The sequence below is a fragment of the Vidua macroura genome, chromosome 4 (assembly GCF_024509145.1).
Source record: "Vidua macroura isolate BioBank_ID:100142 chromosome 4, ASM2450914v1, whole genome shotgun sequence".
Classification (NCBI taxonomy): domain Eukaryota; kingdom Metazoa; phylum Chordata; class Aves; order Passeriformes; family Viduidae; genus Vidua; species Vidua macroura.
In genome coordinates, this window is record NC_071574.1 from 20,479,656 (window position 1) to 20,496,811 (window position 17,156).

At 39.3% G+C, this 17,156-nt stretch overlaps 1 protein-coding gene across 2 annotated transcripts in view; it reads left to right on the forward strand.

The window, feature by feature from the left end:
- The window catches only part of MMRN1 (multimerin 1), a 64,841-nt gene that overhangs the window by 31,396 nt on the left and 16,289 nt on the right, over positions 1-17,156 (forward strand). For both annotated transcript variants that reach the window (XM_053975916.1, XM_053975915.1), the window contains 3 exons: positions 5,916-6,035; positions 8,164-8,270; positions 13,446-13,544. In XM_053975916.1, coding sequence (XP_053831891.1) covers positions 5,916-6,035; positions 8,164-8,270; positions 13,446-13,544 — 326 coding nt within the window. The remainder of the gene's footprint in view (positions 1-5,915; positions 6,036-8,163; positions 8,271-13,445; positions 13,545-17,156) is intronic.

Below are 17,156 nucleotides of genomic sequence, written 5' to 3' on the forward strand. Positions count from 1 at the left end.
ATTCTATACCCTTTGTGGTCCGACTAGCACTGGTGTTCCTGTGGGGTGGCTTTAGGACCACTTACAAGGGTCTATGCTTACAAGCAGGGGGAAGGAATCACGTACAGGCGTTGCCGGCAATTTTTGTGAGGTTTGCTTTTTTCTCGGCAATGGACCCAGGAAATGTGCTGTGGAGGGGGGACTGCAGGGACCCTAAAAAAACTGGTGTAAATTGAACTTCGCTTTTCAGAAGCATCGGGTGCCCCTGCGCCGGCACCTCCACGGACGGCGGCCGCCACCTGCCAGCCGTGCCCGGCACTGCCGCGCCTGAGCCCGGTTGATCGCGGCTTAGGACAGGGTTTAATAGTGCAAAGACGGGTTTAAGAGCCTCCGAACCAGGAGGCAGGGACCCCAAAAACTACAGGCAGACTTAAACGCAGCGTCTGGGTGCCACTGATGAGTGGCTTGCTGTGGGCGATTTGTTCCACCAGCCTAGGCAGGCTCCGAGGTCAATTCCCTGCTCAGGACTTGGAAGTGGGAATGGCCCTAAGGCCCAGAGGGCTCTGGCTGCCGAGGCTGACGAGCAGACGTGCTCACAGCTTCCATGCTGCTCCTCCTACCGTGCCCTGCTTCTCGGTGTAAACGCTTCCTCACGCCTGAGGGTGGGATGTCACATTTGGTTACAGCCAAACCACACCAAGTGCAGAGCTGGGCTAGAAACAGTTTGATTTAAGCTAGAAATACTGCAGCAAATACCACATCAAGGAGGCTGCTTCAAAGGCCTGAGGACTCTCCCACACATTGCCACCAGTGCATGTTCCTGGCCAAGACATGCAAGAGGAGGATGAAATCTGTCACTTGGGCTTTATGCCAGCTGGGGACTTGTACCACTCTTTCCAGGCTGGATTTCTGTTGTATGTTGTGAGGATTTTGGTTTGTTTTTAAATACAGCTTTCCTGATTGAAATCGGGCTCAATGCAAAAGAGACGCTAGGCTTGTCAAGCTCTCAACAAAATCTGCATTTTAGAAGCCTTGTTGATGATCTGGAATAAATTATTCCAGGGAGTGTAAAGAGGATTTTCAGGTTTAAAGTCCTGTTATGCAAATCAGTTGTCTTCTGTTCTGCCTTTGCATTAACACAGCCTGTCATAGTTCTTCTGCCACACTTCATCTTCTATTTCCAAATCTACATTTTTTCAGACAATTTGATTTCAAAATTATATTTACATTCTTAACGTCTCTTAATGAGCTTATTTCATTGGTAGCGTAAACTTAATTATGAGTCACACCAGGGGCTCTTTTGCTGTGAATATTTCCTCCAATTTAGCCTGATCAAAGATTGCTGGGCCATGTGAGAACGACAACTTCAGACATTGCACTCACGTACATTTAGAATGAGTTAAATATTTTAAATGGAAACAATCTGCTCAAGTTAGTTACATTTTTGGTAGAGACCAGAGGCTGAGTTCAGACTCTTTAAAAAGCAAGAATAGACCTTAACATTTGGGCTGTAGTGGAACATTTTTTCCTTTGCAAGACATCTCCAAATGGGCAAGTTCCAATAGCTGTTCCTCAAAGCTAGACACCCTTAATAATAGTATACTACTACTACTACTAATAATAATAATAATAATAACAACAACAGTGTGATTTTTTTAAAGGTTTGCGGGGGGAGGTAGGGTTGTTTGTTAACTGAAAACTATATTCCAGTGCTTTCATGTCTTTTGCAATTTTTTTAATGCCTGTTTTCATTCTTTTATCTTTCCATTGACCCCATTTGCTCAGGTGTAAAATGGTTCTCGGTTACTATGACATATACCCCAGACATGTGCACTGCAGAACAGGCTGTCAGTGACAATATTGCTGTACATCTTCTGCTTCGTCTCTTTCTCTGGTGAACTGTCAGATCTGCATGCAAGGTTAAAGTGCAGGCTAGGGAGCCACAGGCCCAAGTTCCTCACCTCACCCCTGCCTCACTGTAGCCCAGATTTTAAAACCTGACCCCTATGTTTGGCTTCTTTATTTGCAGAGGTGGGATGCTTAGCACCCAGCTGCCCAAGGCATTAGCTCCTCACTTCCTAGAGAACTAATGTGGAGCAGGAATGCACATGTGGTAGTGCATAACAGCTAGAGATGGCATTATTGCTTCAGAGGTTTTCTGAGCAGACTTTGTATGCCATCAGTTAATTGCTGAAATTTATTTAGAAATTTAGATGTTTACATTCTCTATACTTAGTTTAAATTATAAGCAAATCCCCATGCTTAGTCAGAGCCTCTCCTGAATAGAGCAGTGTCAGTCTGGCCTAGAATCACTTCCTGCATTTGTTAAGAAATATTTAGTATCCCATTCATATGCTGAGAGAGTGTTTTTTTGTTTGTTTGTTTTTTGTTTTTTTTTTAAATTTCTGTGCTGCATTTCAGAGGGAAAAAAAAATACAGTTTTTAATCTTGGGTATGAATTTGCAGAACCCTCACCACTGCTGTGAAAGGGAAGAGATCTCATGCCTGCACTGAGCAGGATAACAAGCCTTGATGGTCCTAAACAGCCTCAGCTGTAGCTTCCACCCACACCCCTGTGCCAGGACTCCACTTAAGCCCAGGCTTGAGCTTATGCTCTTTTCCCTATGAGGGTGCTTGTCTCTAGCAGTCTTCTGCACCTGGCTCCTTACCTGGGCCCTGCTGGGCTGCTCCTTGACCTGTTCCTGGTGCTCTGGTAGCTCTGCTGCTAGTGAGGTCAGGGCCTAGCTGGCATGGTTGACCCTTCTCTTCGGAAGAAGCCCCACTCTTGTGCTCCCTGATGCTCAGTGAGAAAGCCCCCTGGAAAATAGCTGTTTTCCTGGCAGTGCTTCCAAAGGCACCAAGTCCCCTCTGTGTCTGGCTCCCATTGATCTCTTGGCAAGAGAGGATGCCTGTTCTCCCTTGCTGCTGCAGAGGTGTGCTAGAAGAGATGCAGTTGCAAGCTCTGTCTGCCTGGCTTACCTGCTGCTGGTGTTTAATTCAAATATCATTGTTCCTACTGCCTGTCTCTGTGATACAGGAGACTGTGAAGGACCCACATGGCCCACCCAGAGGAGTGGGTAAGTAACTTCATTATTCCTTTGCAAAACTTGAAAGACTTAAATTTCCTCTTGTTTTTGCTAATTTTATGTCTCTCAAACTTGCATGTAGCTGCTTCTGACTTCCCCAGAGAAAGTGAGCAGAATACCTAATCTTTATGCTCATGCTTGATAGCTGCATTTGACTTTTAGTAAATATTTATGGAGTCTTTAATTAATACACACACATAAAAGGCAGTAACTAAAGGAGTGAGAACATAAAGGAAATATCAAACAAAGCACAGCCTTTTTATACCTAATCAAGAAGAAACACTATCTTAATGAAAACTCTCAAGCAAGTGGAGAGTGAGTGAGCAAAATCAGATCAAAGGCACTCAAAAAACCTCCCATTTTATATGAGGCACATTATTCCTCAAATAAACAATGTGTGTTGTGAAAGGGAGTGCTGCGATATTGGCAGTAGAGCTATTGTGAGGTTAAATCTGTTAGTTTTAGCATCTTTCTGGCTTATCCTGCTTTTTTCTCAGGAATCATTTTCCAAGTACAGCACTACTGAGCTTAATGTGCATACACTGGTGGGATCTCAGTAGACAAAAGCAATCACTTAAGGATAGATGCTGATACTGTTTTGTGTTTTGTGCTGTTTTTCATGTTTGAAGCACTGTAAATCTGTACTAATGCCACTTAAGTAAATGGAACTAATCTGGTCTTAATTGTATTTTGATTTCCACTCTAAGGAGTCCATAGCAATGTATGATATCTGGAGTAAGTATATGTATTCATGAAACATGAAAAGAACTACTTCAACTGGAAGAAAATGTTAGCAGCAAAACACAACACAGAAAGATGAACTTTAAGTTCTCATATGAGAATATTGTTTTGAAGCTCCACCAGTCCTACAACTGAAACAGTGTCTAGTCACTAACTTGCCAAGTCAAAAATTAAATATGTTTCAGCATGGACAAGGGAATAATATGATCCTGAGTAAGGCTGCACTAAGTTAAAGATGAAAGAAGAAAGTCAGCACTAGGCCAAATAGGCATTTGTTCCACCAGCAGAAATACAATAATACTTTCTTCAGGATGCCTTCCAGTCTGCAGTTGGGAGACTTCCTCAGACAAAGATTAAAGTTACAACTTAATTATTATTAAAAAACTGAACTGATAATACTGTTTTTTTCATGGAATAATTTTCCTGCTTTTTAAAACCCCTTTTGACTTCCAAATTTAGCACAGTCTATGGCTATGAAAATGCTGCCTGACACTTCATTTTGGTCTTCTTTAGTTTTAAAACCATTTTGTTTTGATACCCATTTATCATAACAAGACTAACTGAATAATTAATGTCATGACTTCATATCCCTCCTGCTCTTTGTCTTTTTTCCACCTCTCTTTAGGGTGTAGCACTAAACCTGAATTCTCTGTTCAAACTGTCTATAGACTCATACTCAGCAACAGAGATTTGATGTACTGAAACAGTGGTGACTACTCTTTGTTCTTTAGTCCTTCCCTAATAATTTCAAGTATTTGACTGCCAGCTTAGTTAAGGCAAACCAATAAATTGGCCTATTCAGAGAGCCATTAGCAATGACTCCAAGATTATTTTTTCCCCTGATGAAAGCTACTGTATGTAGTGATACTATCTCTATAAGTCTGCCTTTGTAACTGATTCTGCATTACAAGACTCTTTTCTGACACCTACTTAATTGGAAATTCAGTATCATGAGACTTCTGCAATTCTTCAAGTTGAGATTTTTTTACTGCACAAAATGATTTTGTAAAATTCGATATAACCCTGCCATCTCCCTATTTACTTACTTCCCCCCCTAGTTAATGAATACAGTACCTATTACAGATTAATGTGGGATTGTGTTGATAAACTGCTTCTTGAAGAAGCAAACTAGCCTTTCATCTCTCTGATTTAATGCCTTATTTATTTATAACAGGATCTGTCTTCTTACTATGTAATAGATTGCCTCCCCCTCACCCCATATCTTTTGGTGAGTGACCTTGCCTAAAGCCTCTGAAAATCACACATTTATCTACCTGCTTCTGATTTAAGGAATACCAATATATCTCTGTGGCACAATTTCCCTGTACAAATCTGTCCTGAGCCATTATTCACATTATAGTTTTGACTTAATTGTATTCTCCATTGTAGCCAAGTTTCAAAATCTGATTTAACAGCTTGCAACCTCCTTAGAAACCTTTTCAAAAAAAAAAAAAAAACAAAAAAAACCAGCAAACCACCTCTTGCACTCACCAGCTCTGGCCCCCCTGTGCTGCAGTGATCTAGAGTTTGATCTTTTTGTATGTGACTGCCTTTTCTGGATGGGCATCCAGAGGCACAAGTGTGGAGCCATGGCATGTGTTTGCTGTGTGTGGCTTTGAACTCACAGTGCACTGGCAAACAAAGTCTACCTGTACTCACAGTATTGCTGGGGTAAGGGAGAAATACTAGAAAGGCTATCCATGAAGTGAGAGCTGTGGATGATTAAAAACCTCTCTGAAAAATCCTTTGAATTTTGGATAAACAGATTCTGTAGTCTGAAAAGTAGGTGTATTTTAAGACCTGTTATTACTGCAGTCTAGAAGAGCTTCTTTGTTCTTGGAGTGCCACAGATGTTTACAAATTAAAATACAGATTTGCAATATGGTTATATGACGAGATGGAGAAATTATTATCTGTTTTCTTTGCTGAAGCACAAAGACCAAGTAATTGCCCAAGACAACAATGGCAGTTCAAGTGAAACAAACTTAATTTTTGTAACTTAGTCCTATTTGTAAATTATGGGTTTAACTTTCACAATTAAGTATCATAGATTGTATGGGGAGAAATGTTATTTGTACTTTTAATCATTTTACCTTCTCTGTTTTACAGAAACTGGTGTGCTTATGTCCATAGCAGACTCATACCTACAGTTGTGGTGGACAACCTGGAAACCTTCTCATCAGGCAGAGCAAAGCCTTGCACTTGGCAAATTGGATCCTGTGCTCAGAGGTATGGGGAACTAGGAAGAAAGAGTACTTTCAAGAACTTTAATTACAACCAAATACACCATAAATATGAATATAACTTGAAAAATTAGAAGGGAAACAAGAAGGGAGCATGCCCTCACTCTTGCACCTTCCAGTCAGTTCCAAGTCTTCAAGTCAAAGAGAGGTGCATAAGTACAAATCTTTAAAGCACGTGCAGGGAAGAAAATCCTTTCTGTGCAGTTTTCCAAGCTTGTGCTCTGCTGAAGCAAAAGACTTCCCCTGAGAGGCATAAATATTTTTGTTATTATCTCTCTGTTTAGTGCTTATTTCTGGCACAGCTTTGGTCAGGCAGTGAACCTAGACAAGTTATTGGCCTGGATGGAACTTGTCAATAATACCTCTGTTAAACATTCAGGTTGTCCTGTGTGCTTTGGGTGCCTCATATTCTCTAAATGTTAGATTTCAGTCATAAGTGAAATTGAATTTTAATGCATGAATTTGGAAAATGGCAAAATGAAACAGCACCAACAAAATGGAGATTGTAGTGTATTTTTCCCTTGAAAAATTTTAAAAGCCAGTTTGACTGTTATGAGGATTGTCCTCTAGATAGTATGGCAGAACACACTTAAAGCTTTGAGTTGAAACTGTGAATAAAGCTTCTTTAGCATTTGGTGACTCTGAAATATAGTCAACTGCATGGCAAAAATGTAGAGTGGACCCTGTGGTTGAAATGTTGCCAGTTTTGTTATTTTGGTTTTATTTTTTTTCCTAATTCAATTGCTTTAGGTTCTTGTGCTGCTCCTATAAATAATTTCTGAATTTCATGAATTTGAGTCTTGTTTACATGGATTTTTTTTTAACATGGATTATTTTTGAAATTGCTATTCCTGATTAACTCCTTTCACAGACACTTCATTTTTGAGTGGTTTTAGGAATGGATTATGCTAATGCATAATAAGGTGTTTTTAAGAAAGTGTTTTAATAAGAATAAGGTGTTTTTATCATAAGGCCATCCATACAGCAAAATAACCAGTAAGTCTCTTGAATTCAGATCATCTTAATCTTTATTGAGTTCTTGCTGCTGAAAAAGCCATTTCTTAGAGCCAAAGCTGGCTGGGGACACATGCAAATCTTCTGCCAGCTGCTATGTGAATTTTAATATATAAAATATTACATCCCTTGGGAAAGGGTGACAACATTAGCTGGAGTGTAAAATACGGTGGCATTTTTTAATGCATTGGGAGGATATTTTTTGGTTTTGTCTCTTTCTGGAATGATTTATACAGGGATTGTGTAAAAAACAATTCAGTAACTGTTTTTTATCATTGCATTTTCTGAGATTTTACGTGTCCTTCGTATTAGTGCTTATAACTTGTAACAGTGTGATATTATTTTTATTTGAACTTTGTATTTAACATCTTAAAAGGGCAAGGAGAGTTGCTATAGTTTATTCTGCATGCCCTACTGCAACATGTTCATTCTAAACTGACTTCTCTGTGATGTTAAGAAACCTAGGAGAAGTGATGGGGTAGCCAGAACATGCAGAATCTGTTGGAACACAGAAATAATATTACTGCTTCCTCTGCAGTTGCATGCTGTAAAAGTAATAACTGAGGTCTCACAATTACATAGAAAGGCCTTACTTTCCCTGATATCCAGAGTGGAATTTTTCACACTTTATTGGACTAATGTTTGTATAATCTTGGTTACAATAATCAGAAGGGAAGGTTTCCAGTGTGCTCTGAGTGTGTGCTGATGTGGTGTAAATTTATTGTGAATGCATTTTTCCACCAATCTCAAAGAAAAGTGGTATATGAAAATCTTTTTTATGGCTCCCTTTTTTCAGTTTAGTCGTTATTAATTTTAACGTCTTCCATAAAAGATTGTAATATTTGAATCCTGAGTAAGATATTCTGGGAAGAAATCTAAATAGACATCAGGTTACTTTAAAATTCATGCAGTTAATCTGGAGGTTGCAATGTTAAAGCTGTGATTGCTAATGAAACATCAAATCCTGGTTAGAATTCACTTTGAATTTCAAGCAGTAATAAAAGGATATGACAAGTGAGATAATGTAATGAAGTTATGCAGGTATCTTACAGCTCCTCTTGGGTTACCTAAAATAGATTTAAATTGTTCTCATTTCACAGGTCCCAGACAACAACACACCAGGCTTACAGAATCAAACATAAAATAGTGACATCACTGGAGTGGAAGTGCTGTCCTGGGTACAGTGGGCAACACTGCCAACCCAAAGGTGGGTAGAGTTGTAAGGGTCTGAACTATTCACTTCAGCAAAAGAAAACAATGCAAGTTTGATCTGTGAGCAAATGGCTCTGTTGAAAACAAATGCAGTGCTTTCTGTTAAATTCAAAACCAGAAAAAATGCACAGGAAACTAAAATGCTTTGGGATGTTGACTCTTCCCTCTACGTGAATTTCCAGAGCATCTAAATGGAATGTCTTTTCTGCTCTTGCACTCTAAATAAAACTCATAAAATTTCCAGCCATATTTTATTTTGCCAAAATAAGGAGTTTGCATTCAGTGTGTCTCTACTTTTGACCTTTTAGTTATTGAGAATTGCAGTGCTCGGGGAATTAAATCCAGGTCCTCTATTGAATACTTGCTGTAATATTCCTCTACAGCAGTGTTACTCTTTTGCCTTTTGGTTTCAGGCTCTGAGAATATATTTTGTTTACGATAAAATAATGTATCAACTTTTTTTTAGTTCTCTGAATTTTGTAGTTCTTCTGCTGTTCATTTCAACAGTGACTGAATTTTTCTCGGTATTACGCGTGATCCCTGTATAATTGTCCCCTTTTTTACCTCTGCCCAGGTGATCAAACACGTGGGATCATACTGTAATTTTACATCTGTATAAAAGCTCTTTCTTTGCTGCTGGCCTTAAGCAAGCAGTCCTTGAAAAATTAGATATGGCATCAGCATACAGGTTTTAAATGAATGAATATTGCAAGAAAGGCTATTAGATGTGATAGGAAATTCAATCAGCAGTGGTAAAGTAAAGGGCTGTGATTAAAAATTAATGTAGAGGAATGAAGAAAAATCACTATTGTTCACATCCAGGAGGGAAATTTCAGTGCCAAAGAGCCAGAACCTTGGCAGGCACAAAATTCTCCTCTGCATAGCAGTGTGGAGCCAGATATTAACAGTTATAACAGAGCACAGTCAGTCAGCAAAGCTGTCCAGTGAGCATGGATCAAGTGTTTTAAATGTTTCCTTTCAGAAAAGAGCAAACATTAGCAAAAATAAATTAAAAAAATGTAAAGGGTAGCATTGAAGGGGGAGGTCACAGCTGACAAAATTGAAATGGCATCAAAATAACAGGCAAACATTGATCAGGAAGAAAATCTGTATAACTCAATTTGTAGTGGCATCTATGTAAAAAATAAGAATAAAGGGAAGTGCTGTGAAGTGTTACAAGAGCGGGTGTTACATCTCCTGGGTTCTGTTTTCAAACCTCTTCTGGCTTGCTGAATAACTTGGGGAAGCCACTTATAATCTGCATAACCAAGTTTACCCATCTAGAAAATTGAGATGACACTTATCTCACAGGGGCACTGGGATATTTAATTAATTAATCCTTGTAGAAGTGCTTAAAGAGATTGGCATGAAAGGTGTTATGTCACAGAAGCTTTTCTTCCTTACTTCTGGAATCCTGCCTCCCATGAGGAGCAGACCACCAGCAAAAGCCTGCCTGTATTATTCAATTCCCATGAAGGGACGTGGGCTAATGAACTTGAACAGCCAGGAGTCCAATAGCCTTGTCTTCCTGTGCTCCACAACAGCAGGGGAAAGGCATTGAAAGTGCTGAGTAGGGCTCTCCCAATTCACTGAGCCTCCCACTTGGCCTCTCTGTTGTTCAACAACAGAATTGTTACTGAAGGGTTTCTGTGCCAAGGGAACTGGGGTGTTCTGACAATCCTTTAGATCCTGGAAAGGCACTGTTAGTGTGATGTGGGTTGCTTGTAGCAAATGCTGATTTAAAATTCCTTCTGATTTAGCTTCTGCCTGACAGAGTGAAGTCATATGTATCTATTTCAGTCTGATAGTCTAGGCAGGAGAAACCACTTACCACCACCTGATAACTATTACCAAACATCTCAAAGTGTTATTCGGTAGCCCTGTTGTAACTGCTTGGCTACAGATGCTTCTCAAGGTAGTAAAGTAGTGAGAGAGATGGAAGTGATGCGTTCAGATCACTATTTGTAACCTTACCTTTCTTGTGGCAACACATGACCAAATTGGCTAAGACATGGATCCTATTCCAGCATGGACAACACAATTTTTAAAGAAAATTTATAAGTGTGAAAAAATTTAGATGTAATTTTTATAAGTCTAACGAGAAATATCAATATGGACAATTCAACAATTAAAGCATCGTCATTTTGACCTCAGAATATCAAATGCTTAACTGGGAGCAAAACCACTAAAACAAAAGGACACTTAAAGTCGGAGTTGCAGACTTCATGACGTGTCTCTTTTGTTAAACACAGCTTTATTTTAAATCCGTGTGTGTAGTAAAGGAATGCCTATTCCCCCATGCGCATTCGGAACACCGAATTCTATGGTTTAGAGCCAGCAGCCGGCTCTGCCACAGCCGCTGTCAGCACGAAATTCCCTGGAGTGGCAGTGATGCCGTTTCTCCAGCAGATGGCCGCACGATGTCCCATCCTCTGCGTGCGGTGAGCGGCACGCAAAAAAGGTGGGAATTCGCCTTGAAACACAGGAAACGGGAGGAAACTATCTAACCCCCTCTCTGGGAAACGCCTTCAGCCACTCCTGCTTCATCAAAGATAAATTGAGTCTAAAAGACGCAATCTTTTTTTTTTTTTTTTTTTAATAGTCCCTGAAATGATTTTGAGTGCTATGTTTAAAAATACATGGGACAATAAATTATACATCTAGGCCAATATATTGGATGATAGACACCTAATGTTAAATATCTATATGCATTACCTGTTTTTCTGATACAACTGGAAGGACTTATTGCTCAGGATTTCGTATTGCTGCTTTTTTGGTTTTGTTTGTGGTGCTTTATTATTGTAAATAGCACCTTTAAGGTGGGTCTAGGTGTCTCATTTGAATTTCTTTTTTTTTTTTTTTCCTTTGTTTAAACTGAGCATGGCATATCTAATTTTTAAAAGGTCTCAAATGTAAGTCATTTGATGGCTATTTCAACCCTAAAGAGTATGTGTATTAGGTTTTTGGTCTGGTGCTCCCATCACACCTGCTGTTATCCAGCATCTACAATGGGAGATCTCAGTTGGGGGAATAAGGGGTACATAAATGTAATCACCATATGATGTCTTGGAGTGATTCCTTTGGAAAAGGCCTAAGCACTGCTGGAAGAATGATGTAGGAGAAGCTATATTGCCAGTGACTCCTCTGAATTTGTTTCACAAATGAAAAGCTTGAATTTCTAATGCTACTTGCCAAGTACCTTTCCTGTACCATGGTGAAATGCGATAAGTGTACAATATGTGACTATCTGTGGGTGAGGCTGGTGTGTGTGTGCGTGCATCGCTGGCTCCAGTCCTTGCTGCTGTCAAAGGCAGTGCAGTGCACTTTGGGCTTGCTCCATGGCTGGTTTGCTCTGACAGAGATCTCTGTGTGCTTGGTCTCACAGCCATTATGTTACCTGAACAATTTTAAAGCATTAGTAAAACAGGAACACGGAGAAATATGTGTCCTTGGAAACTTGGAGTGAATAAAACTGTAAGGGTTTGGGTATTCTAGAATGTGGGGCAATTGGTTTATTAAGGAAGATGAAAGATAAGGTGGATAGTATATATATATAAAAAAGTGGCATCTGTAGCACCAACAGTGTCAGTGAATGCATTTAGAGCAACGGAAAGACCAGTGAATAAAAGGCCATTGATCAGCTGGTCTTTATCACAGGCAAGTATCTGACTCCCTTGTCATAGATTGTATCACCACAACACCACCTGATAAATTCTATATAATGAGTTGGGCTGACCGCAAGAATTTAGCTTCTGTCAAAAACCATGCCACAGAAAGATAACAGAAGCTGTTGAAATTATAACCATTTGAGTATTTTGTATTTCTCATGAGGCAATTTCAAAAGAATCTATCAAACTATTGGTCCATATGATAATTTCCTCTGAGTTCCTATTCTAATTTTTAAAGCATCCTTAATTTACAACTTAAACACCTTATGTTGTCCTAATTGTGGTCTATTTATCTTCAAATGAACTATATGAAACATGGAATTTCTTGACTCTGCATTTTAATATGTTTCCCTGGAAACTTGCATTATGGTTAAACTGGATTTTAATATTTGAAGTGTAAAATAATGTCACCATACCCAAGTTATTCTCCTTGTACTGTACTAAAGACTGGAAATCGCATTAGTGCCACGTAAGTGGCATTCCTTAGATATGCTCCTCCTGGAAGATTGACTTAAAAATGTTCCACAAACTGAGCGAGTATATAAAAATTTATATAAATTTGCACTAGTAAATGTATTATCTAATTTGTACATATTTTTTCAAAAAAGTAAAATAAAACAACATCATTAAGCCTGATGGCTAGAGAATGTATGTCAGGAATATGGAAATCTCAGTTCTGTTCCCAGCTATCTGATCAGTTCATTACTTTTTGTGAGTAAAGGCACTTAACTTTCTGGACCTCAGTTTCTGCAGCTGTGATATTGAATTAATAATGTTAGTCTAGCTATTTGCAAATTACTTTTGGATCTTTTGGGCTGAAATCACCAGAGAAAATATTTACAAAATTGCCACCTCTGTGAAGTTTTTTTATATGTATATATGTATAAAATTTCTGACCAGTCAGAAATGTCAGATGACATTTTTTGGGACTTAGAATTTGATTATGTTTTGAAATTGTTTTTGTTTTTTAGGTGCTGCAAAAATGTAGTATCACCATTGCCTTTAGTAGTAAGATTTCCATGGTTGAAGACCTGTGTAATCTGTAAAAAATAACAAAACAAAAACAAACAAAAAAAAAACCCAACCCAAAAATCTGTTTCAACAAACCTGTTTAATTTTGTAACCATTAGAAACCCCTAATTAATTTTACAGCTGACAATCTCTGTATTGTCTTTATACTGCTGTTTTATATAGTTCTAAAATATTTCTCTAGAATTTTTTGACCTGGGCATTTAAAAATTATGTTAATTATACAGCATGATATATTAATGTTTTAATATTAACACCAGCCTCTGCCACTCTTCAGAAATCTTTTATAAAGCCAGTCACCAACTTCAGCAATGTGGTCCCACACCACATGAACCAGCTAAGAGTCACTGCAGATGATTAGACTTTGGTACAGCTAGTACAGAATAAAGAAAAAAATTGTTGTGCAGTCATCCCAATTATCCTATTCTGTGATTCACTCACATCCTTTACTTTCCTTTTTCTCCCATCTCTAGCTCAAGAACAGCAATCGGTTATACACAGAAACCAGGCTGAAAGCAGCAGAACTGTTGGTGAGAAGACACCAGGAGCTCTGCAAGACCCCAGTGGGCCAGGTCAGTTGTTAAAATTGCTCTCACCTTTACCCAGTCACTGAGATCACTGCAAAAACAATTTGAGGAAAACCTCTGCCTACTGAAGGGACCTGAATCCAATGTCAATTTCTATCAGTCATGGTGCAGTAGTTTGCTCTTCTGATAAAGATGGGCAGAAGATACTGAATTTAAATGTACCAGCAGGTTAGAAATAACAGAGGGGTTTGTGCCTAAATTAAAACCAGGGAAGTATTTGGTATGGAAATATTTAAATTATTATCTCATTGAATACAATAAAATAATTAACAGAAGGAGAAAAAAGAAAATTAAAGGAAAAAAAAACAAAGCCAAAAACCCCAGCCCAAATACAGAAGTAGTACAGACTAGCATTGCACATAGAAGAAAATGTAATGAAGTTATTGACTATCTGAATACGTGATTATTGCTACGTATTTTCTTACAAATATTGGTTCTTTATTCAAAATCAGTACAAAGATGTTTCAAACCTTAACAAGGGTAGCTCAGGCATGTTTTAAGCCACTATGTCTAGGATTATCAAATAACTAAGAAACATAGTGAGAGTTTAAACATTTATGCCACAGATGCTTGAGAGTATTTCTTAATGCCTTATACATTTGCTCATTATTGTGTTTACTTTATATAATCTGGATATTATGTTTTTGGAATATAATGTCAGTGTTGTCTTACAGAAGTATGTACAGAAAAATGAGAATTGTTAAGAGCTGGTCAGTAACAAAAAAATATTTATTTTTTGAGAACCTATAGAGAACCTATGTTAGATGACTGCTGTGTGAAAAGCTTCTCCATGTTTTGGTTGCTGATTGCAGGAAGCTGTGTTCTGGGAGAAATCCTGTGAAGTTTGCCATTTTAGGAGGCATCATCACACTGTCGGCTACACTTGCTGTGACATGAATGGTGGCCATTTCTCATGGGGATAAAACCTCATTGCCCCAGTGTCTTGGGGTCAGGTCAGAGGTGAAGTCTGGGGCTCCAAGGGCAGCGAGTGTCCTAGTTGATGGCAGCTTTTTCTTGGAGAAATCCTGCAACGTTCACAATTTTTGGAGGCAGCAAGTGACTTTGGCCATGTCTGCCTGGTCTCAATTGGTGGCCCTTTTCTATTTTCATGTACTTTTCATGCTGAGGAGCCAAAAAATGGCCATGATGTAAAGGAGTGTTTAATGGAAGTATATTCCTTGAACTTTTTTACTACCTTCCTTTTGAATCTATTGATGCTTGTTTTTGTCTACACTGGCTTTTTGTATAACCATCATCTATTCCACGCTGTGGTGTTGTTGTCACTCATCTATTGGCCTATATCCAGAAACAGTCTCCTGAAGCAAATAAATAAGTCGGGTTATATTCTCAGGTTTGTGTTTTACAGTTTTAAATACGTTCTTTTGGGCTGTAATGCATGCTGAGAGAACAGGATGTCATAATTAAGATTGCTGCAGAGATTTATGGAGATTTTACACATACATGTGCTTATATGCGTGTATGTGCTTTATTTTAGATCTTAACAGACAGGAGAAAAAAGAGAGGGAAAGATTGAATCTGGCATGGAGATTTAGAGTGGTATTTTTGAAAGGGATTTACGCTGTTGTACCTTGGTGATACTGTGTGAGCAACCAAGTCTCTCAGGGCTGGAGGGAGGTGGATGTTTAGTAAAGCAGACAGGGCCTATTATGAAAAAGTGAGCTTGATCAATAGAGCACTGAGACATGCCACTTCTATTAGTAGGAATTATACTCTGGGAAATAAATCTGAATTTGGAATCTCTAACCTCCATGTTAATTGCCTTTCAAATTATTTTTAAATCAAATTGGGTCAGTCTACAAAGAGTGATATACCTGTTCTGGCTGTCAACCTTGCGAACACAGCCTGGGGCCAGGCCTGACTGCTCTGGTCTGTCATTCCATCCGCAGCTGCTATGGCTCTACAAGTCAGGTTCTGCTCCCAGCTCCCACTTTGCAGCTGTACCACTTTCAGGCATAAAATCTCACTTTCAGGTTCATCTAACTTCTCTTCCTCCCTCAGTGGGGACTGATAGAAACCAAGCTTCAAAAAAACATTACACCCTGCAGGTTAGTTATCAGTTTGGGTGACTGTGTGTGAGCCGCTAATGAATTCAAATCCCTGTCTCATAGTAACAATTCAAGCACAAGTGTCCACACCTGTTAAGTCTCTCATAAAGCTGTATTATGAAGACAAAGGTCTATCAATGGCGTGTCTTTGCAGTGCCAGTCAGAAAAATTGCCAGTCTAAATGAGGTGGTTAAGTTAGAAATAATTTAGTGTCTGTGTAAATAGATACCTTGGGCAGAGAACACAATTGGAGACCCTAAAATCCTAACCTAAAAAAGCCTTACTCTCCAGGCTCTTAATATTATGGCATTTACAAGCAACATGACTCTACAGGAGAGCATTCTCGTGAGTGTTGGCCTGCTTCATCTGCATCTGTACCTGCGGCTTTTGTTCGCTGCAGCCTCGGGCAGCTGAGAAACCCGGCTAGCACTGCCCCTTGTGAGACTGCAGCTGCCGCATGCATGGACGCTCTGGGGCTAAGGTGCTTGCCTCCCTGCTGGTGCTGAGCGCTCCGGTGTGGGTACACAGCTTTCATAGCCTTACGCTGAGAGGAAGCAAAGGGATGAGAGAGGCACACTTTGCGGGCCTGAGAACTTTTGTTCCCTGCGTGGTCACAGCGATAGCTTGAGTCCCCAGGTCGGAGGGAGGACAAAATGGACAATGAAAGCATTGAGTTAAATAGGGGGCAGGTGGACAGGGGCGGAAATCCCCCTTGCCCAATAGGGACAGACAACAGGGGAGTGCCATAGAACATAACAACCCATGGGAACATAACAGAGGTGGGTACAGTGTTCTGGGACAAATAGGAATGCAAAGGTGGGGTGATTGATACAGAACTTTCAAGAAGAATCAGGGAGTGGCTATGAGATTGACATGTAAGAGCTCCTGTGGTAAGTGACTCGGGGCAAACAATTGTGAGGGAAGATAGGGGTACAGGGGACTGACCTAACTAACATTTATTAAATTCTCTAACTGAACCAACCCCGCATACAACATCTCCAACCCCGCATACAACATGTACCTATCTTTACATACCAGAATTTTAAAGAATACAAATCATCAGAACAATATGCCCTTTTTCATATAACTTGCTTGGGGTTTTTGGAGCCTTTGGACCCCTGTACTTAGACATGATTTCTGATTAGAACTGTTTGCTGCCATAGGAATAGACACTGGTGTGGTAATGAAAAGTGACAAAGGATCAACAGCAATACTGTAAACTTACAGTTATAAATATTTATGAAATGCTAAAGAATCTCATCCATAGCAGTTTAAGTCATAATATAGCCCAGATCATTTGGGATAATCTATCATATGCCTAACACAGGTATTTAGGCTGAATTGTTAAAGGAGATTTTCCAGCTTTGCTTACAGGAATTCAAACATCTAATTTTGTCAGCATCTTCTGAAAATCCCAGACTAAGTTTGATACCTGTCAAACTCAAATGGCTGGCTGAAGTCATGTGGAGTCCTAATTTTCAACATCAAGGCATTCTTCACCATTACCTATCTTAAAAGCATCCATCTAGGC